This window comes from Chinchilla lanigera, unplaced genomic scaffold (genome assembly GCF_000276665.1).
Source record: "Chinchilla lanigera isolate Chin_1 unplaced genomic scaffold, ChiLan1.0 scaffold00026, whole genome shotgun sequence".
NCBI lineage: Eukaryota > Metazoa > Chordata > Mammalia > Rodentia > Chinchillidae > Chinchilla > Chinchilla lanigera.
Genome location: NW_004955427.1, coordinates 115,513 through 137,885, shown reverse-complemented (window position 1 = coordinate 137,885; position 22,373 = coordinate 115,513). Strand labels below are relative to the sequence as shown.

Here is a 22,373-nt window from a genome sequence, read left to right as displayed (position 1 = left end):
CACATACAGAGCATAAAACATAAAAAATCACATATGCCGAATCACTGTCAGGCTCCAACCTGACCTGACTTTCCCAACCCTCAACCTGCTTGCCAGCAGCAGCATTGCTCTCCACAGAGAACTCCGCTGAGCGTAGAAACTGTCAGCAAGCACAGGAGATGCAAAGAAGATAAGCTAGGACAAGGAATCTTGCAGGTCCTGGGACACCTGGGGACATCTGGAGCCTTCACAAAATTTACACCAGATGCTCCAAGGACTCTACCCACTCAGGTGCAAGACTACCAGAGAACTTTGACCACAGATGTTTATTTAAAATGTTCCCACCTAATGTCCTTTGCCTTTTTCCCATCCCTGTAAAACGGCACACTTCCCTTTGTTCCCTGTAGAAGGTCTTTTCGCCTTCTGTGTGTCTGCACTCAGGCACAGTAAATTCCATGCCGTGTTCCCTTTAGACAAGACTGGTGGTCCCCTCCCCCATGGTGCATGTTACAATTGCTACCATCTCTGGTTCTGCTCAAGTCTTCTCACCCAGAGACTCTACCCCGCCTGCTGGTTCTGCCATCTGCTGATCGGTCTCCTTTCATGGAAGCAGAACCTCCTTTAAAATTGTTGCAGAAATTTCTTGCTTTTTTGCATAAGCCTGTTATTGTGAAAAAAAAAAAAAAAAAAAAAAAAAAGACCACTGAAGAAATCTTTTTTATGCATGTACAAACATGTGTTTTACACACTTTATAATGTATTTTGGGCATTGTTTCCATAGCATCACGTATAGGTTGTGGTTTTTTTTCTTTTCAATAGCTGTATAACACATAACACTTCAGGAAGTTAAAAAAATTATATAATCAATACAATGTAAATTGATATGGAGACACTGCCCCGCCTTCCTGTTCTTTGATACTATGTGGTAGTCAGTCATAGAAGATGACTTCCAGTGAGACTCATCTCCTTCTATCCCTAAACTTTGTGTGTTTCTTTTCCTCCTTGAGTTGAACTGTGGCCTGTGTAACAAGAAGATACTGTGGAAATGACAATATATGACTTCCAGAATTAGGCTATAGAAAGTGCGACGACTTCGGCCTTGCTTTTTCTTGGATCACTTCCTTCAGTAGAAGCTCGTTTGCTTATCGATGGGTCTCTCTAACAGCCAGAGCCAGACTTCCGCGTGGTGAAATGCTCAGGCCTCCCCCAGGCTGGCGTCTCTCTAGGTGAGTCCCATTAGAATTGTGTCTTCCAGTTCCCGTCAAGCCTTCAGAGGACGGCAGCACACTAACTATAACGTGCTTTCCAATCAGCAAGACAGAAACTATGTGAGACAATAATGTTTATTAAGTTTGGGAGTAAATTTTAACGCTTTTAAGTTTTAGGGTAATTTTTAATGCAGCAATAAATACATTGTAAACAATTCCACAATGATCAGCCACATCTGCTGCTGTTTACACAAGTCTAAAGACAAATTCCTAAAAGTAGAATAGTAAACAATTTGAATTTAAAATTTTATTTAATAATGTCGTATTTAATTTAGCAATGTTTTACACTGACTGAGGTTGTTTTGCCATACTACTCTTGAACATTGTAGCTTATACTAGAGTTTTGACATCTTATAAATTTTAAAAGATTTCTTTTTTTCAATTTGAAAGTCTTAATTATCCATGACATTGAGCATTTTTCCCATGCTTAGGCCAGTGTGTTTACTGGCCATTTATATTTATATTTCTGTTAATTGCCAATTGACACTCTTTAGAGATCATTATATTGGATTGCTCATCTTTTTCCTGTCAGAGCTCCTTGTGTATACATTTTTTACATATTTTTACATGTGCACATGTTGTTCCCCACTGTTAAATTTTTGTTGTAACATGGTTTATGAAATTTTTTCAGGGTAGAAAATTTTCACTTGTGGTAGTACAGTATATCTTTTAAAAAATTTATTGAAAGAAAACCTACCATATTATCTTCTGGCTTATATGTTTTATGTTTTTCTTACAAGTAGTAGTGACTGGAAAATTGGTGCTGAACAACGGCAATAACAACCACCAAAACCCCCAATTTGCAGTATTTTCCAATTTTCAAAGTGTAAATACTCCCACATGTAGTTTCAAGCGCCCAGTGAGACTTCACTCAACATAGAGTTAGTTAGGAGGAAGCATGCATAAGTGATCCGTACTGGTTCCAGGACACCACTACACAAGTACTATATTTAACGTAGGGATGAGTGAGACTCAGCCATTTTCATTCTTTTTCTAACCAGCTGATGATGCACAGAAAGATTATATTTCTTTTTGAAGTAGCTGCACCTTTATTCTAACATTTACTTATTTTACTTACATTCTTAATATATTATGTACGTAAATGTGAGCTTTTCCTTCAACATGTTTTCACTATTAAAAATGTATAAAAAATACCAAGTCTTCAACAAGATGTGAGGATGGGTGGGGCAGGCAAAGGCATGCCTGTAACTCACTTAGAAAGTTGCTACGGTTTCGTCTTTTAGGCCTTTAGGTCCCATGCCCATAATGTCATCTTCTCTACTTTAGGTACTAAATGTTGTAAATGCTGACATTGTATGTGTGTGTGTGACTGTGTGTGTGTGTGTGTGTGTGTGTGTGTGTGAGAGAGAGAGAGAGAGAGAGAGAGAGAGAGAGAGAGAGAGAGGTTGGGTCTTGCTATGTTGTCCAAGCTGGCCTTGGACTTCTAAGCTTAAACAACTCTCTTGCTTTAGCTTTCCAAGTATCTGAGTGACAATGTGTCAGTATAGGTTCATAATTGCAGCAAATGTAATGCTGTGGTGGGGAAAATGATAATGGGGAGGCTATAGATGACCTCTGTATTGTCTACTGAGTTTTACTGTGAACCTAAAATCTTCTAAAAACAAAGTCTATTTAAAAATTAACAAAAAACTCATCTCATATCCTTTATTACACTGAAACAAAATGACCGATGAGGGAATGAGGTGCTATCTTTTCTAAGACACTGTCTTTTTACAGAGAAGGAAGCTGTTAACAGGTGGCGGACTACAGCTCTGCTTCAGACAGCAGGTGGGTGTGAGAGCTTACTGGTCTACAGCTTTCCCATAAACCATAAAGAGAGGAGAGGAGCGGACGTAAGAGGCAGGAGACAAAACCAAAAGAGCAGAGGACTGGAAGGCACAGATTGGGGTCCCAGTTGTGGCTGGGTCACTTCCTGGATGAGTGATTTGGAGAATTCCTTGAGACTCATTTTTGTCACCTGAGTAATAAGCTGAAGAGCAGAACATTTTTTTCTGTACTTTAATGAAGATAAGTGAAGGCAATATATGAGGACATGCTTCATTCACGAGAGTAACGCAAGCATTTTGATTGTTAGTTACAGTGAAGACAGGTGTGCTTTGGAAGCCTTCAGATTCTCACTGGCAAGGGGGTCCATCTTCCTGGGTTCCACTGATTTTGCTCTCTTTTTCCATTAACTCAGTGTCTCAATTTTCTCTAAGACTGGGATAACAATGTTTACTTGGTAGTTTTAATGATAAAATAGATACGCTTGTAAAGTATTTAGAAAAGTACCTATCCCAATAAATGCCCAACAAAATGTTCTTTCCAGGGGCTGGGGATTTAGCTCAGCGGCAAAAGCACCTGCCTGGCAAGCGCAAGGTCGTGAGATCGGTTCCTGGTACCGGAGAAAAACCTAAAAAAAAAATAAATAAATGTTCTTTCCTTCCAGAATCCATAGGGAACAACATTGGTGGCTATCTCTGAAGTTTAGCTCAATCAAAAGTCATGTCATACCTCACCGCCCCAGGAAAGACGAAAATGTTAAGTTTCCCATTATTTCTCCTGGGGCATTTATCACCTTCTACTCTTAGCTCAGCATTCCCACGATCATTCCTCAACACTGAGGAAGAGGGAAAAACTTCCTCTCTCCCCCATGAAGGTTCAATATTGAGTCAGTGAAAGAAAATGACAGTAAACACACTAATAGGAGAAAAAATTATGTGCATCTGTATGGAAGTTCCACAAAATATGAGATTTGAAGAAAGGTTGATAATGTTTTAAGAGCATCCTGAGCTAGAAAAACAAACATAGGGGTTAGCGCTTCTGGGTGTGTATGGGGAGAGTTGGAGACAAGTTATGGTTAGGATGAAGGGAGGAGATGTTGGTGAGTAAAAGTTGTCTAGGTCTGCAGATAAAAGCCTCCCAGGTAATAAAAGCTGTCTGGATCAGTCTTCAGAAGAATCGGTGGTAGTCTGTGAAAAGGCCTGTCGGTTGATGTGTAATTTCAATCTTTTTTCCTGTGATACAGTTCACCTTTCCCAATTAATGAAATTCCTGGGTATGTGACTCATGAGGAGTTCTTTTCGGGAGGAGTTATCTTTAGGCAGATGAAGCAACTTCAGAAAAAGAGCTCCCTGCACACTGTGGATAAAAGAGGACTAGAGCCAGGACGGCAGGAGAGGGTCAGACAGACTTTGCTCTGAGGCTGTTGCTGAGGCCTTCCCGTCTTGGTTTGGTTTTTCAGTACCGAGAATCGATCTCACGACCTTGTGCTTGCCAGGCAGGTGCTGTGTCGCTGAGCTAAATTCCCAGCCCCAGGCCTTCCCATCTTTAACTCAGAGTACTCAGCATGTCAAAATGCCACACTTTGGAGTATTGTTTCCTGAGCCCGGTGGCCCTTGGCTGGGCCCTCGTCACCATTAAAATTGTACCTGTTTGAAAGGAAGTAAACTATAAAGGGTGCTTTGGACAGTTGGAAGTGGAATCATGTATTTTTTAAAAAGAAACAGTTTTTAAAAATACAGAACAGTGGGGGTTGGGGATTTAGCTCAGCAGCACAGAGCTTGTCTGGCAAGCGCAACGTTGTGAGTTCAATTCCCGGTACTGGAAAAAAACCAAACACCCCCCCGCAAAAAAAAATACAGCACAGTGATCAATTTTGTTGTAATTTGCAATACACATTTAAGAGCATAATTCATAAGTGGGAACTGCAAAAGTCCTAGTTATTCATTACTGTTGTTACATTTTTTGAAAGGGTGTTTATTTTTTTCTTAATTTTTGTTTGACACCTGTCATCCTGAGCAGAAATAACTTCCTTTCTGCAGAGCTGCTGGGTTTCTCTGGGAGTAGGGGTTCTGAACCTTGCGTGTGATCACCTTCCTGACTTCAGTAATGAGATCAGTCACCAAGTTACCCTTTGCTCTCCAGTGATGGCTGCCACCTCTCGATTTCATGAAAAAAGATGGAACAAATGAGTCAGCCCCTAGCACCCTTCATGAATGGCACGCGATTCTCAGGCCAAGTGCAAACCTAGCTGTAGCTAAAGTTCCCCAAAGAGCCTTCTGAAACCTTCTTCCAGGAATGCAGGCGGACATCTGGCTTCTGTCTACTTTTCTCTCTGCCTCTTATTTGGCTTCCATTTAAATTTTGAAACGGTTAAGTATAATTTTTAGTTTGAATAAAAAGCACAGTGATATAGCGACTTGTGATTTTCCCTTTTAGGTGAGTTTCTGCATACTTGTGTAAAGACAAGACATTCTGAATAGTAGAAGGGGGCAAGTATTTTTGGTCTTTTAATTATTAGTCACCTTCTACTCAACAACTACAGTTTTAAGAAAATCTTTTTGCTTAGGTTGTGCTATTGATTTCTTCTTCTTCCTGAGATAAACTGCTTTTCAGTGACTGTTTTCATATGCCATGTTTTTTTTTTCAGTGTTGTTTTTCTGGTTTTTAAAAAAGTACAGTTCTCTTTGTTTTAAATACCTAATGTAGATGTACAATGAAATACTTTTTAAATCATGAAAGAAAAACAAATTATGAGACTGAAGAATTCTAAATAAACCCCAATTCTAAACTACTTTTTCAGTTGGCTCTGCAAATAATGATTTGCTTATAGAAGAGATCATTATTTATGTAGTAAGAATGGAAAGAGCGAGTTTGGATCTTTTGGACTTTTATTACTGTTCTTATAAAAATACTCCCTGGAAAAAAGGCAAATCAATTGTGTTTTGGAATTTGAGCACTCTGTCTTTTTTATTTGTTAGAATTCAGTGAGTGGATTAAGTCCGGATAAAGTAAATCCCTGAAGATAAGAAACTCTATGTAGCAGAGGATGAATCAGGGTGATAAAGAGGATACTGGAGAGACCAATCTAGCCTAGGATACAGCATAGAAAAAGTGATTTGGCTGAAGCATTCCTCTTTTTTTCTTTAATTTTAAAGAGAGAAAAACAATAAAAGCAGTGATACAGTTTCAAAACAGATGCCCATTTTTGGATTGGGTCTTGGAATTTGAGGTGTCCAAGACTTTTAATTCTTTATATGTTCTAGATAGAAGTCCTTTGTCTGAGGGACAATTGGCTGAATTTTTTTTCCCACTGTATGGGTTGTCTTTTCACTCTTCTAGTGATTTTTTTAGATGTGCAAAATCTTTCTAATAAGATGAGATCCCAGTTTAATTAGATGAGATCTAATAAGATGAGATCCCAGATTCTTTGAAGTATTTCCTGTGCAGCTTGGTTTTTGTTCATGAACTCTCTGCTCCTCCTATGTGTTCAAGATGTCTACCTACTTTCTCTTCTAGTAGATTTAGTGTTTGTATTTTAATATTTAGATCTTTGATCCATTTTGACTTTAGTGCATGGTGATAGAATGGGTCTAGTTTGTTTGTTTGTTGTTGTTGTTGTTTTTTAATGGGTCTAGTTTTAGTCTTTGGCATGTAGAAAGTCAATTTTTCCAGCACCATTTATTAAAGAGGCTATCTTTCTTCCAGTGAACATGTTTGACCCCTTTGTCAAAGATAAGGTGATTGAATGTGTTTGTAGTTTTTTCTGTATCATTTAATCTGTTCCACTGATCCTCAGGTCTGTTTTTTTTATTGCCAGTACCATGCTGATTTTATCACAATAGTTTTTTAACATAATTTCAAGTCAGGGGTGTGACAATTCCTGCCTTGCCTTTGTTGCCAAGTATTGCCTTTGCTATTCGAGGTCTCTTCTGCTTCCAAATTAATTTTAGGATTGTTTTCTCAAGATCTGTGAGGTATGCTAATGATATTTTTATTGCAATTGCATTAAATCTGAATGATAGTTTGGGGAGTATGGCCATTTTCACAATGTTGGTTCTTCCTAACCATGAGCAAAGAATATCTTTCCCTTTTCTGATATTGTCTTTGATCTCCTTTATCAGAGTACTGTAATTTTCAGTGTATAGATTTTTTGCTTCCTTTGTTATATTGACTCCTAAGTATTTCATTTTTGGGGGGATACTGTTGTGAAGGACGTGGTTTCCATAATTTCTCTCTCAGTGAGTTTGTTGTTTGTGTACAGGAATGCTATTGATTTTTTAACATTTCCTTTGTATCCAGATATACTACTGAATTTGGCTATCAAATCTAGAAGTCTTTTGGTGGAGTTTTTGGGTCTTCTATGTACAGTATCATGTCATCTGTGAATTAAATGGTAATTTAATTTCTTCCTTTTCTATCCTTATTCCTCATATTTCTCTCTCTTGTCCAATTGCTCTGGCTAATTTATCTTTTAAATAAATAGAATTTTAATCAAGTGAACCAATAGGACTTCTATCTGTTTATTGTGTCTATTTATACAAATTTTAAAAAATAGATCAGATCAAAGGGCTCAAATTAGGCAGCACTATGTGTGTACATTTGAGTATACCAATATACATAACCTACATATTGCAGGATTATAAGACATACCAAAGTAGTCCAGAGCTATGTTCTGTTTACCCTAATCTTACCTATTTCAGACAGATCCAGAGTTAATATGCCTGGGGAGTTAGGAAGAGCCTTCAAATAATGCCTAGCATACAGCCTAGAAAATGTTCTGTTTCAAATAGTTAATATTTGTTAAATAGCATGAAAGATAAACCCTACCATCATGTAATTATTTTATATTTCCTGAAACTAGTATTATGTTATTTATTGTGTATGACAAATATTTGAATATCTTATATTGTTTTAAAATATTGTCTGCCTTATGCTTTAAGTAATTTCTTTTCAACTTTGGTATTGTGGGATTTTATTTGCTCTTAAAACATAAGACAAAGATGGAATGATGAATGCCCAGTTGAACACCAGGTTCACTAGAAATTGGAAGGTCCCTTGCTTTTGTAAACAAGCACCCTCTAAGAGGACAAGCTGCTTTGCAGAGTATTTATAGTAAGCATGTCCTGCCTGAAGGGTAAATGTTAATTAGTTAGGACTATTTCTTAACACTAGTGATGTTATAAGTCTAACAAGAGCAAATGAGAAAGAATAGCATGGTTTATTAGTAATATTAGTTAATTACAGAGAAATAAGCTACTACTATGTGGTAATGGCTTATTGCAATATACCTTAACAAAGCTTATATGGTATACATTATTATCATTTTTAAAGGCCTGGAGTGACTAAATGAGGAAGGAAGCAGAAGCTAATTCTTTTGGCCAAAAAGGAAATCCAACTGCCATATTTTATAAATCCCAAAACTAGCACAATTTATTAGATACATTTGTTGAGTGTAAGAATGAAAGCGAAAGTACTTTGCCGTGTATTTGGTAATCCAGGCTGAACTTGCAGAAAATTTAGCTAATTCTTTTGGGTAGAAATGCACTTAACAGAATAGATACAACTGGAATTTTTAAATGAAGAAAAACACTAGGTAGAATAGGATTCCATTAAGGTTCTCATATTAAAATAACGCCATGGCAAGACTGAGGCATTTTGACCCTGGCACCCTCCTCCACCTCCTCCTTTTTTTGTTTAATTCTTTTTTGATTTTTATGTTAGGCAAACTTTCTGAAACAATGCTGGAGCTTTAAGAAGATCTTTAAGGCCTGCAGATCTGCTTTCTATTTTTAAATTGAGGAATTTAGTCCTGGGTTACTTATGTTTACATTGAGTATTTACAAAGAAAAATCAGCATTATTTGGAGTGAGTATTGGTAGAAGGATTTTTTACCGCCAGCTTATCCTCAGTCAGGATACACTTTAAAGAGGCTGGAGCCATGAAGAGAACTGAAAGACTGAGATATTCTCCAGTAACCTTGTACTGGCTTCAGGGGTACTTACTCTATTTATGCCCTGCTGTGTAGCTGCTTAAAGCTGGCCATCTGGTCTAGAGAGGGCTATGCACACTCTGTTTTCAGGAACTTGAGATTGCTCTTTAGACACAGACAGAGTTTCTGCTTTTAATCAGTCGCAGGCTACTGCACTGTCCCTTGTGATTCCCCTTTAGAAAACTCTCTTGAATTATTGTAAGTTTGTTGAATTATAAGTTCCTCCTAATATCGTGATATGTAATTTAATATCATGAAAGAATATGAGGAATTTTCAGTGGAGAGAGAGAGAGAGAGGGAGAGAGAGAGATTCTTCTAATGGATCACCCAGCACTGACAGCTTTGGACTGAAACTTAGCAGAAGGTGGAATGCAGCCCATGAGCAAGCTGTAGTGAGAGACATGGACTTTTCTGCTTGCCCACCAGGATCCACTGCCTGCAGTGGTTTGGTTTGCTATAGCTAGAAGTCTTCTGTCTCTAGTACTTCTCATTAGGATCATTTAATAGTTTAACATTTTTCCTTAGGAATATACCACAAAAAAACCCTCTTCTTTCCTTTGTAAGTGTCATTATCCTTTCAGGAAAGTTTCTTTTAATTCTGAAAATCAACCCAAGGTGTAGAGTAGTATACATAGAATAGTATCCCTACTCTATGCTCTTGGGAATTTAGAATCAAATTCATAATATTTCCAGTTGGGTCATTTGAATTCACGTAGTCCAACTTCTTCTTGTCACACCTAAGAACGTGAGGTCTTTTGGGGATTCCTTACTCAAAGCACTTGAGCTAGGGATTACTGTTAGTGTCAGATTCCATGAAATCCACAGGCTTGATGTCTTTGGCTTTGTCTTTCTGTCCAGAAATCTCAGGCTTAAGACTACTCAGAAGCCCGAAAATAAAAGTCCTGTGTGAGAGAGTTCTTGCAGAATAAAGTGGGAAAATAGAAAAATATAAAAAAGGGAAGATATTTTTAACTCTTGAAAAACTTTGAGGACTCCATTGTCTGGGAGGACTATGGGTTCACCATTAATCCTATAATAATCCGGCCCCCTAATTTTTTTCCTAAAAGTTTTTCCATTTTATATTGGGAAGCTATTTCAAGTAAAGAGTCAGTGGTAGAGGTTACACATGAGGCAACCAGCCTAGGGAAGCAGTTCAGTGCCTCTTCCAAATTTGCTTTAGTAATGCTATATTAAAAGTGGTGAGAATTTTCCCAGAAAAGAAATATATATAACAGAAGTTAAAATTGAAATTTCAGCCTGGCACCAACATGAAATAAATGCAAAGTTCCAAATAAGTTGCTAAATTACATTATGCAGATGAGACAAGCACAATTTTGGGAACATATTCCATAACTCTTGAATTCCTGTAGAGAATAAAGAGGAGGGTTTTGGGGCTGGGGATTTAGCTCAGTGGCAAAAGTGCCTGCCTGGCAAGCGCAAGGTCGTGAGTTCGGTTCCCGGTACCGGAGAAAAACCAAAAAAAAAAAAAAAAAAAAAAAAAAAGAGGAGGGTTTTGTAAGATTGCCTCAGGAGCAACTAGTAGCTGTACTACAAGAGTGGAACCTTTTCCACTTGGGAAGGTTACTCCTGTGCTGAACCCAGTGGTTCAGCAGGGACCACTTGGAGAGCTTATTGTATGTTTTCAGTATGTCAAGGACACTGACTTACTGATTTTTTCTGTGAAAGGCTTATGCAAAAATTGTCTCATTAGCACTTTGGTGACCCAGGCCGGAGTTCATTGCTATGCAGGAACAGAGATGTCTGACTCACTGTTTCCCGTGGACAAAGGGTGAGTTATAGGGATAAATGTTGTAGAGCCTCTCTGCTGGTAGACCACCAGGTATTAAAGAAGGTGGGAGAATGAAAAATATTTTTTAGTCTTGAGAGTGGGAGCAGTCTCTTGTAAGGAAATGTTCAAGGAACCCCTATCATTGTCTCACATGAAACATGGTCAGCATCAGCCATACCCAGAGAAACAGTCACTCGGCAAAGTATGGACTATAAATCCCCTTACCTTTTCTCCCTGCCCCCATGTAGGGTGGTCAGATGAAATACAAGGTGCTCAATTAAATTTGAAATTTAAGTAAATGATGGATACTGTTTATTATATGTATTTACTAAGCAATTTTTGGGACATATTTGTACTAAAAAATCATGTCATTAATCTGAAATTCAGATTTATCTAAAAGTGCTATATTTCTGTTTATTAAATCTGTCAACCTTATTTGACTTCACCTTTCCGGGAGCAGCTGATGAGTAGGTGAACGGTGAGAGAAAAGAAAGAACAAAAGCTGTTCTTTACTTTCTAAATTGATACTGTGTTTTTTTTTTTATTTAAAGCTCTTCCCAAAGACTTAGCAGTAAAGTCAATGGACCGGCACAATTCTTCAGGCAAGGGCAGAAAAATATTGCTTCACCAAATAAATTTTAAAGGGATTAGATAAAAACAAAAAATGAGAATTATATTTTGAGTATGCCACAAATCCTCTTTGTCAAATGATCCAAGTCTGTATTGTTTATTGATTGTTTCTTTTCTAGAACCCTAACTTTTAACTTCTCGTAGGATTTGTGATCTTCAGGATTATATAGGGAAATTTTACTTTTTTTGAGGGGGGTGGTTTTTTGGTACTGGGAATTGAACTCAGGACCTTGGGCTTGCCAGGCAGGCACTTGTGCCACTGAGCTATATCCCCAGCCTCTGGGACATTTTACTTTGTGATATAACTCTGTGGCATAGCTAACTAAAAGTCTGCACTGAATAACTGCCATCACTTTTCCTGAGAAATAGTGTGTGCATGAAGTCCTTAAGAGTTTCAAATAAAAGAAAATTCCACTCAAGTGAGTTCAAACAACAAAATAATGTCTAGGTCAGCATGTGGCAGGTCTAAGTGTAGGGAAGACTTAAAGATTGTTTGGCCTACAGAAAGGGTTAATTTCAATAGGGTTTAGTGGGAGAGAAAGTAATGTTGTACTGGCACCAAAGAGCATGATTGCCGGATTTGGCCTATCACATGCTCACCCTGCTGTGACTGCGGTCAAGGGATCGATACCTGGAGGAACTGAAATCTATCAAGGGGCTGAGAGCGACTTCAACTTTTACCAAAACACATATAAAGCTGTTTTGGAAAGTGCAGACAGATGATTGCCTGGATGTGAGAATGGGAGTTTTCCAGCATTTGCAGAAAAGAAAAAGTGTGAGTATGGAGCTAGGTCAACCAACAAGTGTCCACTACAAGTGGAACTTTAAATTTCTGTCGTTGACTGCATACCTAGCAAAACCACAAAACTAATAGTCTGTACCTTTGTGGGCATCAGCCAGACCCAAAGGACACAGGTCTAAGTGCATGAACCTGGGTCCCAAAGGCGTCTTGTTCGTAAGGGTTAGCACTTTAGCTGCATGGCCTTGAATTGTCCAAGAGCTAGGAGGAAAGGTAAAAGGCCATGACTGAGTGGGGCGCTCAGGACTTGGGGCAGCGGTTTTTTTTACCAACTGGAATAATCACAGACCAACATTCTAACAACTTTTATCATCGTTCCCATGTGGGCTAACCAAGCTTTTTTTTTTTTTAAAGATGAGATTTTGCTTTTAAATAGATGCATCATTTCTCTTACTTTCTTCATTTTAAGAATGAGTGGTTTGAATTAGATTATTTCAACAATTCCTCTGAGGTCAATGTTTGTGTTTTACTTTGAGTAACAATTTATATAAACATGACTTGAATTTTCTTATGTGATATGTCTGCCTTAGAATAAACAGTTGTTACAGATTTTAAAACAGAGAACCAAATTTTCATTTGAAATTTGGCATATTGAATTTAACTAAATTTCTCACTTTAGTTGGATCTTGACACTAAAATATTCAAATGCACAGTTTCTAAGACATGAAGCATTTCTTGCTGTTTCTCATTTTCTGTATTTTGCATGTACAAGTAAGAGAGAAGCAGCCATTTAACATCTTAAAAACCACTAGTACTGGAGCAGAGAGGCACAAAACCAGAAACAGCTAAAGGAATGTTAGAATTAGATGGCGACCATCATTACCCTGAGAAGGGGCTAGTGGCTGAAGTGACTGATGCATAGCTGCTGCTCTTGGCACAGTTGCCCAAAGTGGACAGAGAGGGGGCAGCCGCACATTTGACTTCTTCCTCACCAGGTCAAATATCTTCAGAGTAGGGATTTTACCCCCATGGTTCCCTTGCCTGCTGGTAAAGCAGGCACTGAAAGAAGCTTACTCAACCTCCAAGGTTTTGCTTAGCTGAAAATCTTGGATTTAAAAAAAAGACACAAAGTAGGAACTATTTCCTAAAATTAATGAAAAAACAGCAACAGTGATGATAGCGTTTCCTGTTCCCACCTTTTTCTTTGCCTTCTCTTACCCACTCCGTTCAAATCAGAGTTGATTATTCCAATTGGCGATGTTGTAGGCATCAGAATTATGGGCAAGAATTATGGGCAATGTTGTAGGCATCAGAATTATGGGCAAGAATGGACAATATAATAACTCTAACTGGAGACATGCATAAAATAGTTGTGATATTTGGGATTAATGGTCTGTCTGACAGAGTACTTCCAACATTTCTAGATCTGTATTTGTAGATTTGCCTGCACTTTGTCATAAAAGATGTCAAAGCCAAGAAAAGATGTTGACCTATCAAGAGAGAAATTCTTGCTTGTTGTGAGCATTTTCTCCTATCTTCAGAGAAAAGCCATGGGTCAATAGTTATTTAAGCCTTTCCCTCCTTCTTTGTATATAATTTGTGTTATAGTATCAGCATATGCAAAAACTTTTGAAACTTCTAAAGAAAGAGTCACAGGAGTAAGTACTGACCATTTTATCTTTTTAAATATGAATTTTTATCTATAGCACTAGATAAAGTTAAATAATAAATATAGTCATACTGCTTTCAACAAAATAGTCTCAAATATAATTTATAAAATTTGCCCTTTTCTTTCCAGGAAATGTCAGAAGGGACTATTAGCCAGTGTAGGGTTTTCACAGCCTATAGTGAGTTTGCCTCCCAATCATTTGGTGCTAAAATATTGCTCTCAGTTCCTCTCAGAAATTCATGGTTGCAAGATTCATGTATTACCTGTAAGTTATAGGCCTGTAGTTTCTAGAAAGATTTATATATAGTAGCTGGTAAAGATGAAGGCACTCTTGATCAGACAGTGACTGGTATCATTATTTTTGGTTTCAAGTCATATTGACTTTACATTCAGAAATGTCTGTCTTTTAAGTAAGATATCAGTGCTACACAGAAAAAGAGCTACACAGAGAAAGAACTGAAGTTGAGAAAAAAATATTGCATCAATCATTTCTTTAATTGTAATATAATAGAATGATCTAAAATGTTAAAGGAAAGCTGTAAGATTGTTTCTAAATGACTGTGACTGGAATAAACTCCCTATCTCTTGTAGCTATAACATACCAGAACCAAAATAAATTCAGTGCAAAAAATAGGCACATAAGCTTTTAATATTTAATGTTTATAAGATTTCTTCATCATAATTTTAGTCAATGGTATGATGTCCCTACTGTGTTTGGTTTAGTTCATCATTAATGAGTTCCTGATGGATAACAAAGAAAGATGTGGATGTCCAAATATGAACACGTTGGTTCCCTGGCCCCCTTTTCATCCCAGTGTTGGGGAGCTCTGTCCAGCTGCAGACACATGGCACCCGATGATTTGATATTCAGAAGGCAGGAAGACATGGGGAAAATAAGACCTGCTTGAATGCTGAAATGCTCATCACCATTTAAAATTTTAAATGGGTAGCAGTTCTCAAACTGCTGTTCTTAAGGAGTCAAGTGCTTATAAAGGTGACAGAGGACCTTCTTAGAAAGAATTCAAAGATTACTATGGGACATCTCAAAGCTAATGTGGGTGTTATACCTGCAGCCCCAAAGCACAGCAACATAAAGGTCAGGGGGACCTATAATTCAGAATTTATGTTTCATAATCAATTTGCTTTAGCTACTACTTTTATTGCTTCATTTTTCATGTAACTAAAGTGTTAACCCTTACAAATAAGAGGGCTTTGGGACCCAGGTTCATACACTGAGACCTGTGTCCTTTGGGACTTGCTGAACTAAATTTTAGTTTATAATACATATTATTTTTGGAAAATATAAGTGATAATACAATAAAATGGAAATTAGCTGATACTTAACTATCTACTAAAGAAAAAATGTCTTCTATGTAGGGTTTTAGTATATTTGCCTTCTTATACCCATGAAATAGTCATAATGTGATCATTCCTTGGATAGTGTTTTGTAGTCTACTTTTTCTTTTAATTTTATTTATATAATTATGATTATCTTTCCATTTCTGTATACTATTGTATTTTTAAAGGTGGTATAATATTCCATTTCAAGGATGTACACAAATCTTAATTTATTCTGTCAATTCTGAACACTTAGTTATTTTCACTTTTCTATTTTTACAAATAATTCTGCAAAAATTGTACATACAAATATCTTCTCACATGGCCATAATTATTATTCAGGGTAAAACATTATAAATTGGAATTGCTTTCAATATATATTTCTAAATTTCCTTTAGAAAACTTAATCAAAAGATATTTTTTAATTTTAACTTGGCTATCTTTGATTATTACCTTATGGGTATTTTCACATTTATTGACAGTATTTTTTCTGTTTGAATGACAGAAATGAAAACATTGTGATTTCAAATCCTAGGGATTGTATAGACAGTTCTGCATTAACCTTCAATTCTTTATTAATTTTCCAGACTTTAAACTCTTTTTATTAATGTACATGGGTCAAGTCTTCCTTACATGAATGCCTTTTCCATTATAAATAAAGTGGACATTTCCACCCACCTTCAAGTTTTCAAAATTTATATTTTTCTTTAAAAATGAAACTACAGGGCAAGTTTCATTTCTCATTTACTCGTTCTCTACCTGAGTTGTCAGTTTTGTTTTTGCTCTTAGCTGAGGTTAAATGAGAGGGCATTTTATCAAATCACTGTGTTTGGGCAAAGGTCTAGTAGATTTATACACTTTGCTTTGCACACCATTTTAGTTTGTCATTTGAAAATAAATTTAAATCTGTTCAAAATGTGTCATTGTGTTCACAATAATGTAAATCCAAAGAATCTTTAAGGGCATCGAGAGGATTTTTATTTGGGGATGCCAGTATGAACATTTCTTTGCAGAAGTATAACAGCATTTAGAAATAATCATACTGGAATGTCAGTTACATGAAATGACTTCTCTAGGGACTTTTTATATATCTGCTTTTACCTGAATGTCAGTACTTCATTCTTTGCTTAAAAAGTAACTTTGTGGATTGTACATACTGTAAAGAAATAAGTTCTACTTCTACCTCTTTAAATCTTAGAGTCTAATATAGTACCAGATAGATGATGGATTATTAATAGATAAAACTATTTGTGGAGCAAACTGTTTACCACTTTAATCAGTTTATGTGGGTTTTTGTAGATGCTGATATATTTAATGTGTGACATTTTATTTTGTTTTCTATTTATTATATTTCCTGTGTTTTATATTCTCTTTGTTTATATTTTGTATCAAGCAGATGGATATAAAATAACCATACTAAGATGAAATACTTTAGTCTGAATATTAGTAACAAAGGCCACTAATACTGTTCTTTTTCTCCTGCATACTAATGTGTAAATTTTAATCAAAATTGCTTATTCCTGGAAATGCTGTAAACAAAGAATGTTGACATAAGAAAAGAACTTAAAATAATAAAACAGTAACAGGTATTTGCAGGGGAAAATCCATGCTACATCAACTTTTGTGGAAGCCAAAAGGGAACATGCAGTAGCAGTAACTGTGTATATTTTGGTAGAATTACCACCTTACTGTTTTTTTCCTCCTAATAATGCCTCTTTCTATAATGAAACTGGATATATCATCTTCCTTGAAAGCTATAGTAATTACCTGGTCTTAGAAGTGAATTTGTAATTTTTCTTGGTACTACTTTACTTTTGTGAATGAGCTCTGTGGGGAAATGGAGGTGTACTCTTTTCTGGGGCATGCACTCACAGCGACTCATTTTTCACTTCTGAGCTGGCTGAAGAGAAAAGAGAGTGATTTGAGGAGTTAAGATGAATCACAGAGGAAGAGTTCTTCCACTCAGTTTACCATCATCCTGTACATTTATATACCTATTTAAAAATTAGCTTGTCACCCCTAGAAATAGATCACTCTGTTACACACATAGCTTCCCTTTAAAACCACTGTTACAACTTTTGTTCCCCACAGAAGAGACTTTGACTTCTTGGAGTGGACAGGTAAAGTGACTCTCAAGGGACATCAGGTTAGTATTACTCTTTCAATTTGGCCCAGGGGGAATAAGTGTGCGTTTGCGACCACATATATATATCTTGACAATATTTATTTTTAAATTAATTACAAATTATCAGAAGATGTTTTATCCAGGACTTACTGGCGCATTTTTCTGGAGTAAATCCAACAAAAACTACTACAGAAATTTTTGGAGATTACTATCCTTTTCTATTTGTCATTAAAGTGCAGTGGTAGCTTCAGACTGCCTAAGCAAATGACAAGTAATGTTACACTGTAGTGATTTTCTTACACATTTACTCTGGATTATTAAATTTTAATTTGTTTTTCTAACTTCGGATGTAACCTGTAAAGCATGATCATGTAAGTACTGCATGTTTATATTTCTACATCTATCTATATGTGTATGATTGAAGTTATTCAAATTAACATGTTGAAATACGGTTTTACAAATATGCCCAATGTACATAACTACAAATTTTACATAAACACTTCATAACAGGAATTTATATTTGGTACAGTAACATATCAATTTATTTGAGTTTTGAACTTTTTTCTATTATATTATCTATAAAATTGTGTCTATTTTTCCTTCTGTAATGGGCACATTGTAAATATGAAATATACCAAGATTTTCTCTGTGTTTACAATTATTATTCTTATTTAATTATTAAAAAGTCCAACAATATAGTTTCAATTTGGTGTGATCTTGAATATTCCTGGCAAAAGTGAAAGGCATGAAATTGAAGTAAGGCAGCTTCTCAATATTTGTTACATGAGGATGATTAAGTTATCATTTGGTATTCCAGGTTGTGAATTTTTAAGCAGCACTGAGAAATGAAAAATAGCAATCCAATCACATTTTAATAGCAAATTTTTACTTGATAGTTAAAGAAAAATCTTCTATTTTCTTAGCCTTGTAACATCCTTGATAATTCCATAGACATAGATATTACCAATTACATTTAGATATGAAAGAATAAAGTAACTTTCTTAAAGCCTGAACATTAAAGGTGAAACTAAAACAAAAAGCCAGAATTTTTCATTTTCTAACACATACCTTGGCTGATTTATTCAACTATTTTTTAAAAAGTAATACTTCTCAAAGGCACTAACTTTCAGGATTAGAATAGTGATTTTGCTGATTTGTTTTTAAAAAATGTATGTCTTTTGCCTCTTGTGTTTTGTTTTGATTTAAATTTGGAGGTCTACTTAATTATTTTGAAATTTGACTTTGTTTTCCTAGAATCTTTATTTGTTATGACTTACACAGTTTTTTCCCATAACCATTGCAACTTATTAAAGACTGTTAGAATATTGGTATTAACATTCACATGGTATTAAAAATTAATATGTATAAAATAGTATTTATATAAGGAAATAGTTTATTTAATAAAAGTTGAAGAAAAATTAACAAATGAACTAATTTAGATAACCAAGAATGGTTTCACCTTCTAAGTGTTGCAATATAAGGTGTCCAATATTTGAGATTTTTCTTGATTTGAAAAATCCATGGGTTGAAATTAAATCATCTAGTCTCTGAAGTGTTTCTAATTTTTTTCTTATTTCAAAATCTAATATTTACAAATAAAGTTATTCATTTGGGTTAACAGTGGAGATGAAAATATAGTGCACTTTTTTGATTCAAAATAGTTTACAATAGTAAATTTACTGCTGCAAGTCTTCTGTGGGTGCCACTAATAACATGTTTTTCACATTACAGTCTTTAAAAAAATATAGGTACAAATTGAATATAGGCATAAATTGACTCAATGAATATTTAATTATATTAGGTAATTCAAGAAGACCTATGGGTTTAGAAAAATGTCCATATTTTATGTAACATTTTTATTACAGACTTTTCACATTAGCTGAATATAGACCATCCTGTCTCCCTATGTTACTAACTCTCAACTTGAAATTATACAAGCAGATAATGCTATGGGGAATACCAGCAAAACATGTTAATTAAAATACCAAATAATTATCTCCAGGAGGGTTGACCTAAGCATTTGTCAAGCTTCAATTACATTAGTACTAACCTTTTCATTTGATAGCCAGATAATGGGGTAATTAAAAACATATAATTAAACAAAGTAAAATCTTAACTTATGAAGACTATGAAAACAAAGAACATAGTAAAACCCCATTAAAAGTAGTTATTAGAGGATCATAATGGAATACAACATCTCTACAAATATATCTTATAAGCAAATAAAGGTCAAACTTTGCTATATGCTTACTTGTTAAAATACTCTAAAAGACCAGATCATACAGTAGGTCCCAAATCACAAACTCACTACAAAATGATTTTACCCTCATGGTCCTTTTTGCCAGTCGCAAATTATTGTGATGGGCATCTGATGAAAGACAGTCCTGGAAGGTGTTAAGAACTTTAAAGATTCAGACTAGACTTGAGACCTACATTATCACTGCATCTCTCCAGACCAAAGTGGTTAAAAGTAATGCAATTTTGAGGCAAATGTGAGAGGTGGTATGGAGGAAGGTATCACTGTTCTTGAGAGGAAGGGCCTGACGGTGCATTGATGGCATGAAGCAAGCAACAGGAGCCTTTATCTAGGATGTAAAAGACAGATAGAACTTGTATTTTGCTCAGTTGACTTGTTGTCAAGGGTCAAGTAAGGCCACTGGGCTGAAAATGCACTTGGCCTAATTATATCACAACACGGACTTTTCAGTGCTCCTTTTAACAATTAACTCTTTCTTGGATTTATGAAGCAGTATGAAGCTTATTAACACTTTTTTCTTTCTTTATTGCTGACAAAAATTAATTCTGTAAGAGCACCAACAGAGTTTGAAATGTCATAGCTCCTTTTAGAGTGACACAGACCTCTTTCTTCGTCTTACAAAATCATCTGCATGGATGAAGTTGGAAAGAGCCTTGGAGAGGTGACTGTCTGATGTCTCAGTGTTGCTCCCGAAGTCGGAGCTCTTCAGGCAAGGGCACAAGCTGTGCATAATGGCCCGGCGGATGTAGCTGTCAAAGATATAGTAAATCAGAGGGTTAACGCAGCTGTTGGCAAATGCCAAGGGTCCACTCACCTTCATCCCGAGCTGAAGAGCAGCTGATGAAAAACGGAGTCCATTTTGCAATCCAGAAACAATGGCTAGGAGCTTGAAAGTATTAAAGGGCAGCCAGGAGAAGACAAAGGCTGCCACAACAATGAAGATGATCTTTATGGATTTCCTCAGCTTTTTGTTGTGCTTTCCTGACTGCTGGTAGTGAGCACACAGTTTCCTTGTGATGCAGCAGTAGCAGGTCACAATGCTCAGCAAGGGGACAAAGAAGGTGAAAATTAAGGTGACCAGAGCCCATGTCAATTTCATTGAAGTGGCTCTCTTCTCTGCACAGTACGGCTTATCCTCAATCAGGGTCAGCTCCCTGGACAGAAGAGTAGGCAATCCTAGAAGGCAGGAGATAAACCAGACGCTGGCACAGACTCCATATGCACAGTCTCTCCTTCTGAATTTCCTGGATACAGCTGGATACATGATAGCCAGGTAGCGGTCAACACTCATGCAAGTAAGCAAGAAGACACTACAGTGCATGTTGACTGAGATCATGTAAGAGCTGCTTTTGCACAGAAAAGAGCCGGTTCTCCACAGTCCTAGAGATGCTTCTTTATCCACCCAGAGAGGCAATGTGACAAGAAAAATGAAGTCAGAGACAGCCAAGTTGATGATAAAGATGTCAATTAGTCTTCGGCTGCCACGTTTGAAATGCAGTGCACCAATGAGGATTAGGTTGCCCAACACTCCAGTCAGGAACACAGCTGTGTAAAAGATGGAAAGGAACACAGATGTGTAAGGAACTTGGGAGCTGGTCTCTTTGATATGAGAGTTTGGGCTGGCAGCGTAGTAATAATCCAAATAAACTGAAGTTGTTTCCAGGTCCATCACTGACGATCAGACGTCAAAGCTGGTAAGTTTCCTTATCTGTGATATGTTGGTACGAACTTTAGAGATCTCAAGGGATCTTCTCTTATACAGACTCTCTTGGTCTCTGCCTCCCCCTTGCTCCTTCTTTCAAAGATCCTGGACAAGCATGAAAACAAATTAAAAAGTGCAGTTTCTACCGATCTTCAGAAAGGGCCCACAAGTAGCACCACCTTTGATTGGTGTTGGGTGGTTGTGGTTGTGGTTTTCTTTATTTGCACTTACCCATGAAACTGAGTTACTTTTCTGACTTTTTATTCAAGATATTTGAATTGTTTTTCTTAAATCCAGAAATTAAGAAATGAATTAATTTTTTACTCTAACCCCCTTAAAGACCTTTGATTTTCTGGTTCTGATTTTTTTAAAATTTAGTCTTCTGTTTCATCTTTAAGAACTGTTGTACCTTTAGAAGTGTAAGTGATGATGAAGATACTCTTATTTATACTACTAATGATTTATGAAGAAAATTGATCTTTCCTTGCTTAAAAAGTGAATTGGAAGTTTTCCATCTTGCACCTATAGTAAGCATCACGATTGCAATTAGAGCATGGGATTCTATTTATTTGCCTCTTTCATAAATAATCAACCTTGTATCATTCAATAATTTTCAAATACTCAAAAGGCTAAGGTCATGTCTTTCATGTGCTTTTACTATTTCAAATTTTTGATTACATTTAGAATAGCACCATGCACACAGTTTGTGCCTTGGAAATGTTAGTTTATTAAAATTAATTTAGAAAATTCTTCCTTTTGAGATCCTGTATAATTACAGGGATAAACTCATTTGAATCTTACTGTAGGCATTGATGTTATTTATAAAATTTACAAACATATTTAAAAAGCACAAGCTGCTACTTTTATCCTCTTCTTTACTATCTTAATTCACCTACTGAAGTTCCCTTTTGTAAACATTAACATCCTTGACTGGAGATTTTCTATATTAATTCTCAAATTCCCACCTATCAGATTCCAGATACTGATCCTGGTCTTCTTTACCTTTGTAGCAATGGTTGGATAGCTCTAAGCCATGGTTTTTTCATTAAGTCCCTCTACAGATCAGCTAACTTCACTTTGGAATTGGTGACGTGGCAGTAGAT

General features: G+C 36.2%; 1 protein-coding gene across 4 annotated transcripts; it reads right to left on the bottom strand.

Moving 5' to 3' along the window:
- Positions 1-328: 328 nt before the first annotated feature.
- Positions 329-22,373, bottom strand: Gpr15 (G protein-coupled receptor 15). Of its 4 annotated transcripts, none has more exons than XR_001234405.1 (4): positions 22,236-22,373; positions 20,383-21,375; positions 16,954-17,086; positions 1,234-1,303 (listed from the first exon to the last, which is right to left on the bottom strand). XR_001234405.1 is itself a non-coding variant. In XM_005386277.1 (3 exons), the coding sequence occupies exons 2-3, from the start codon at positions 21,235-21,237 to the stop codon at positions 581-583; spliced, it is 915 nt and encodes a 304-aa protein (XP_005386334.1). In that variant the 5' UTR covers positions 21,238-21,375; positions 22,236-22,373; the 3' UTR covers positions 329-580. The 4 variants fall into 4 exon arrangements, 2 of the variants coding, with proteins under 2 accessions (XP_005386334.1, XP_005386332.1); XR_001234404.1 differs by lacking the exon at positions 1,234-1,303 and adding an exon at positions 12,338-12,440; XM_005386277.1 differs by lacking the exons at positions 1,234-1,303; positions 16,954-17,086 and adding an exon at positions 329-640.

What these genes read in the sequence shown, in the direction of transcription:
- Gpr15 (XM_005386275.2), bottom strand. Translation starts at nt 21,237, where the DNA reads ATGGACCTGGAAACAACTTCAGTTTATTTGGATTATTACTACGCTGCC.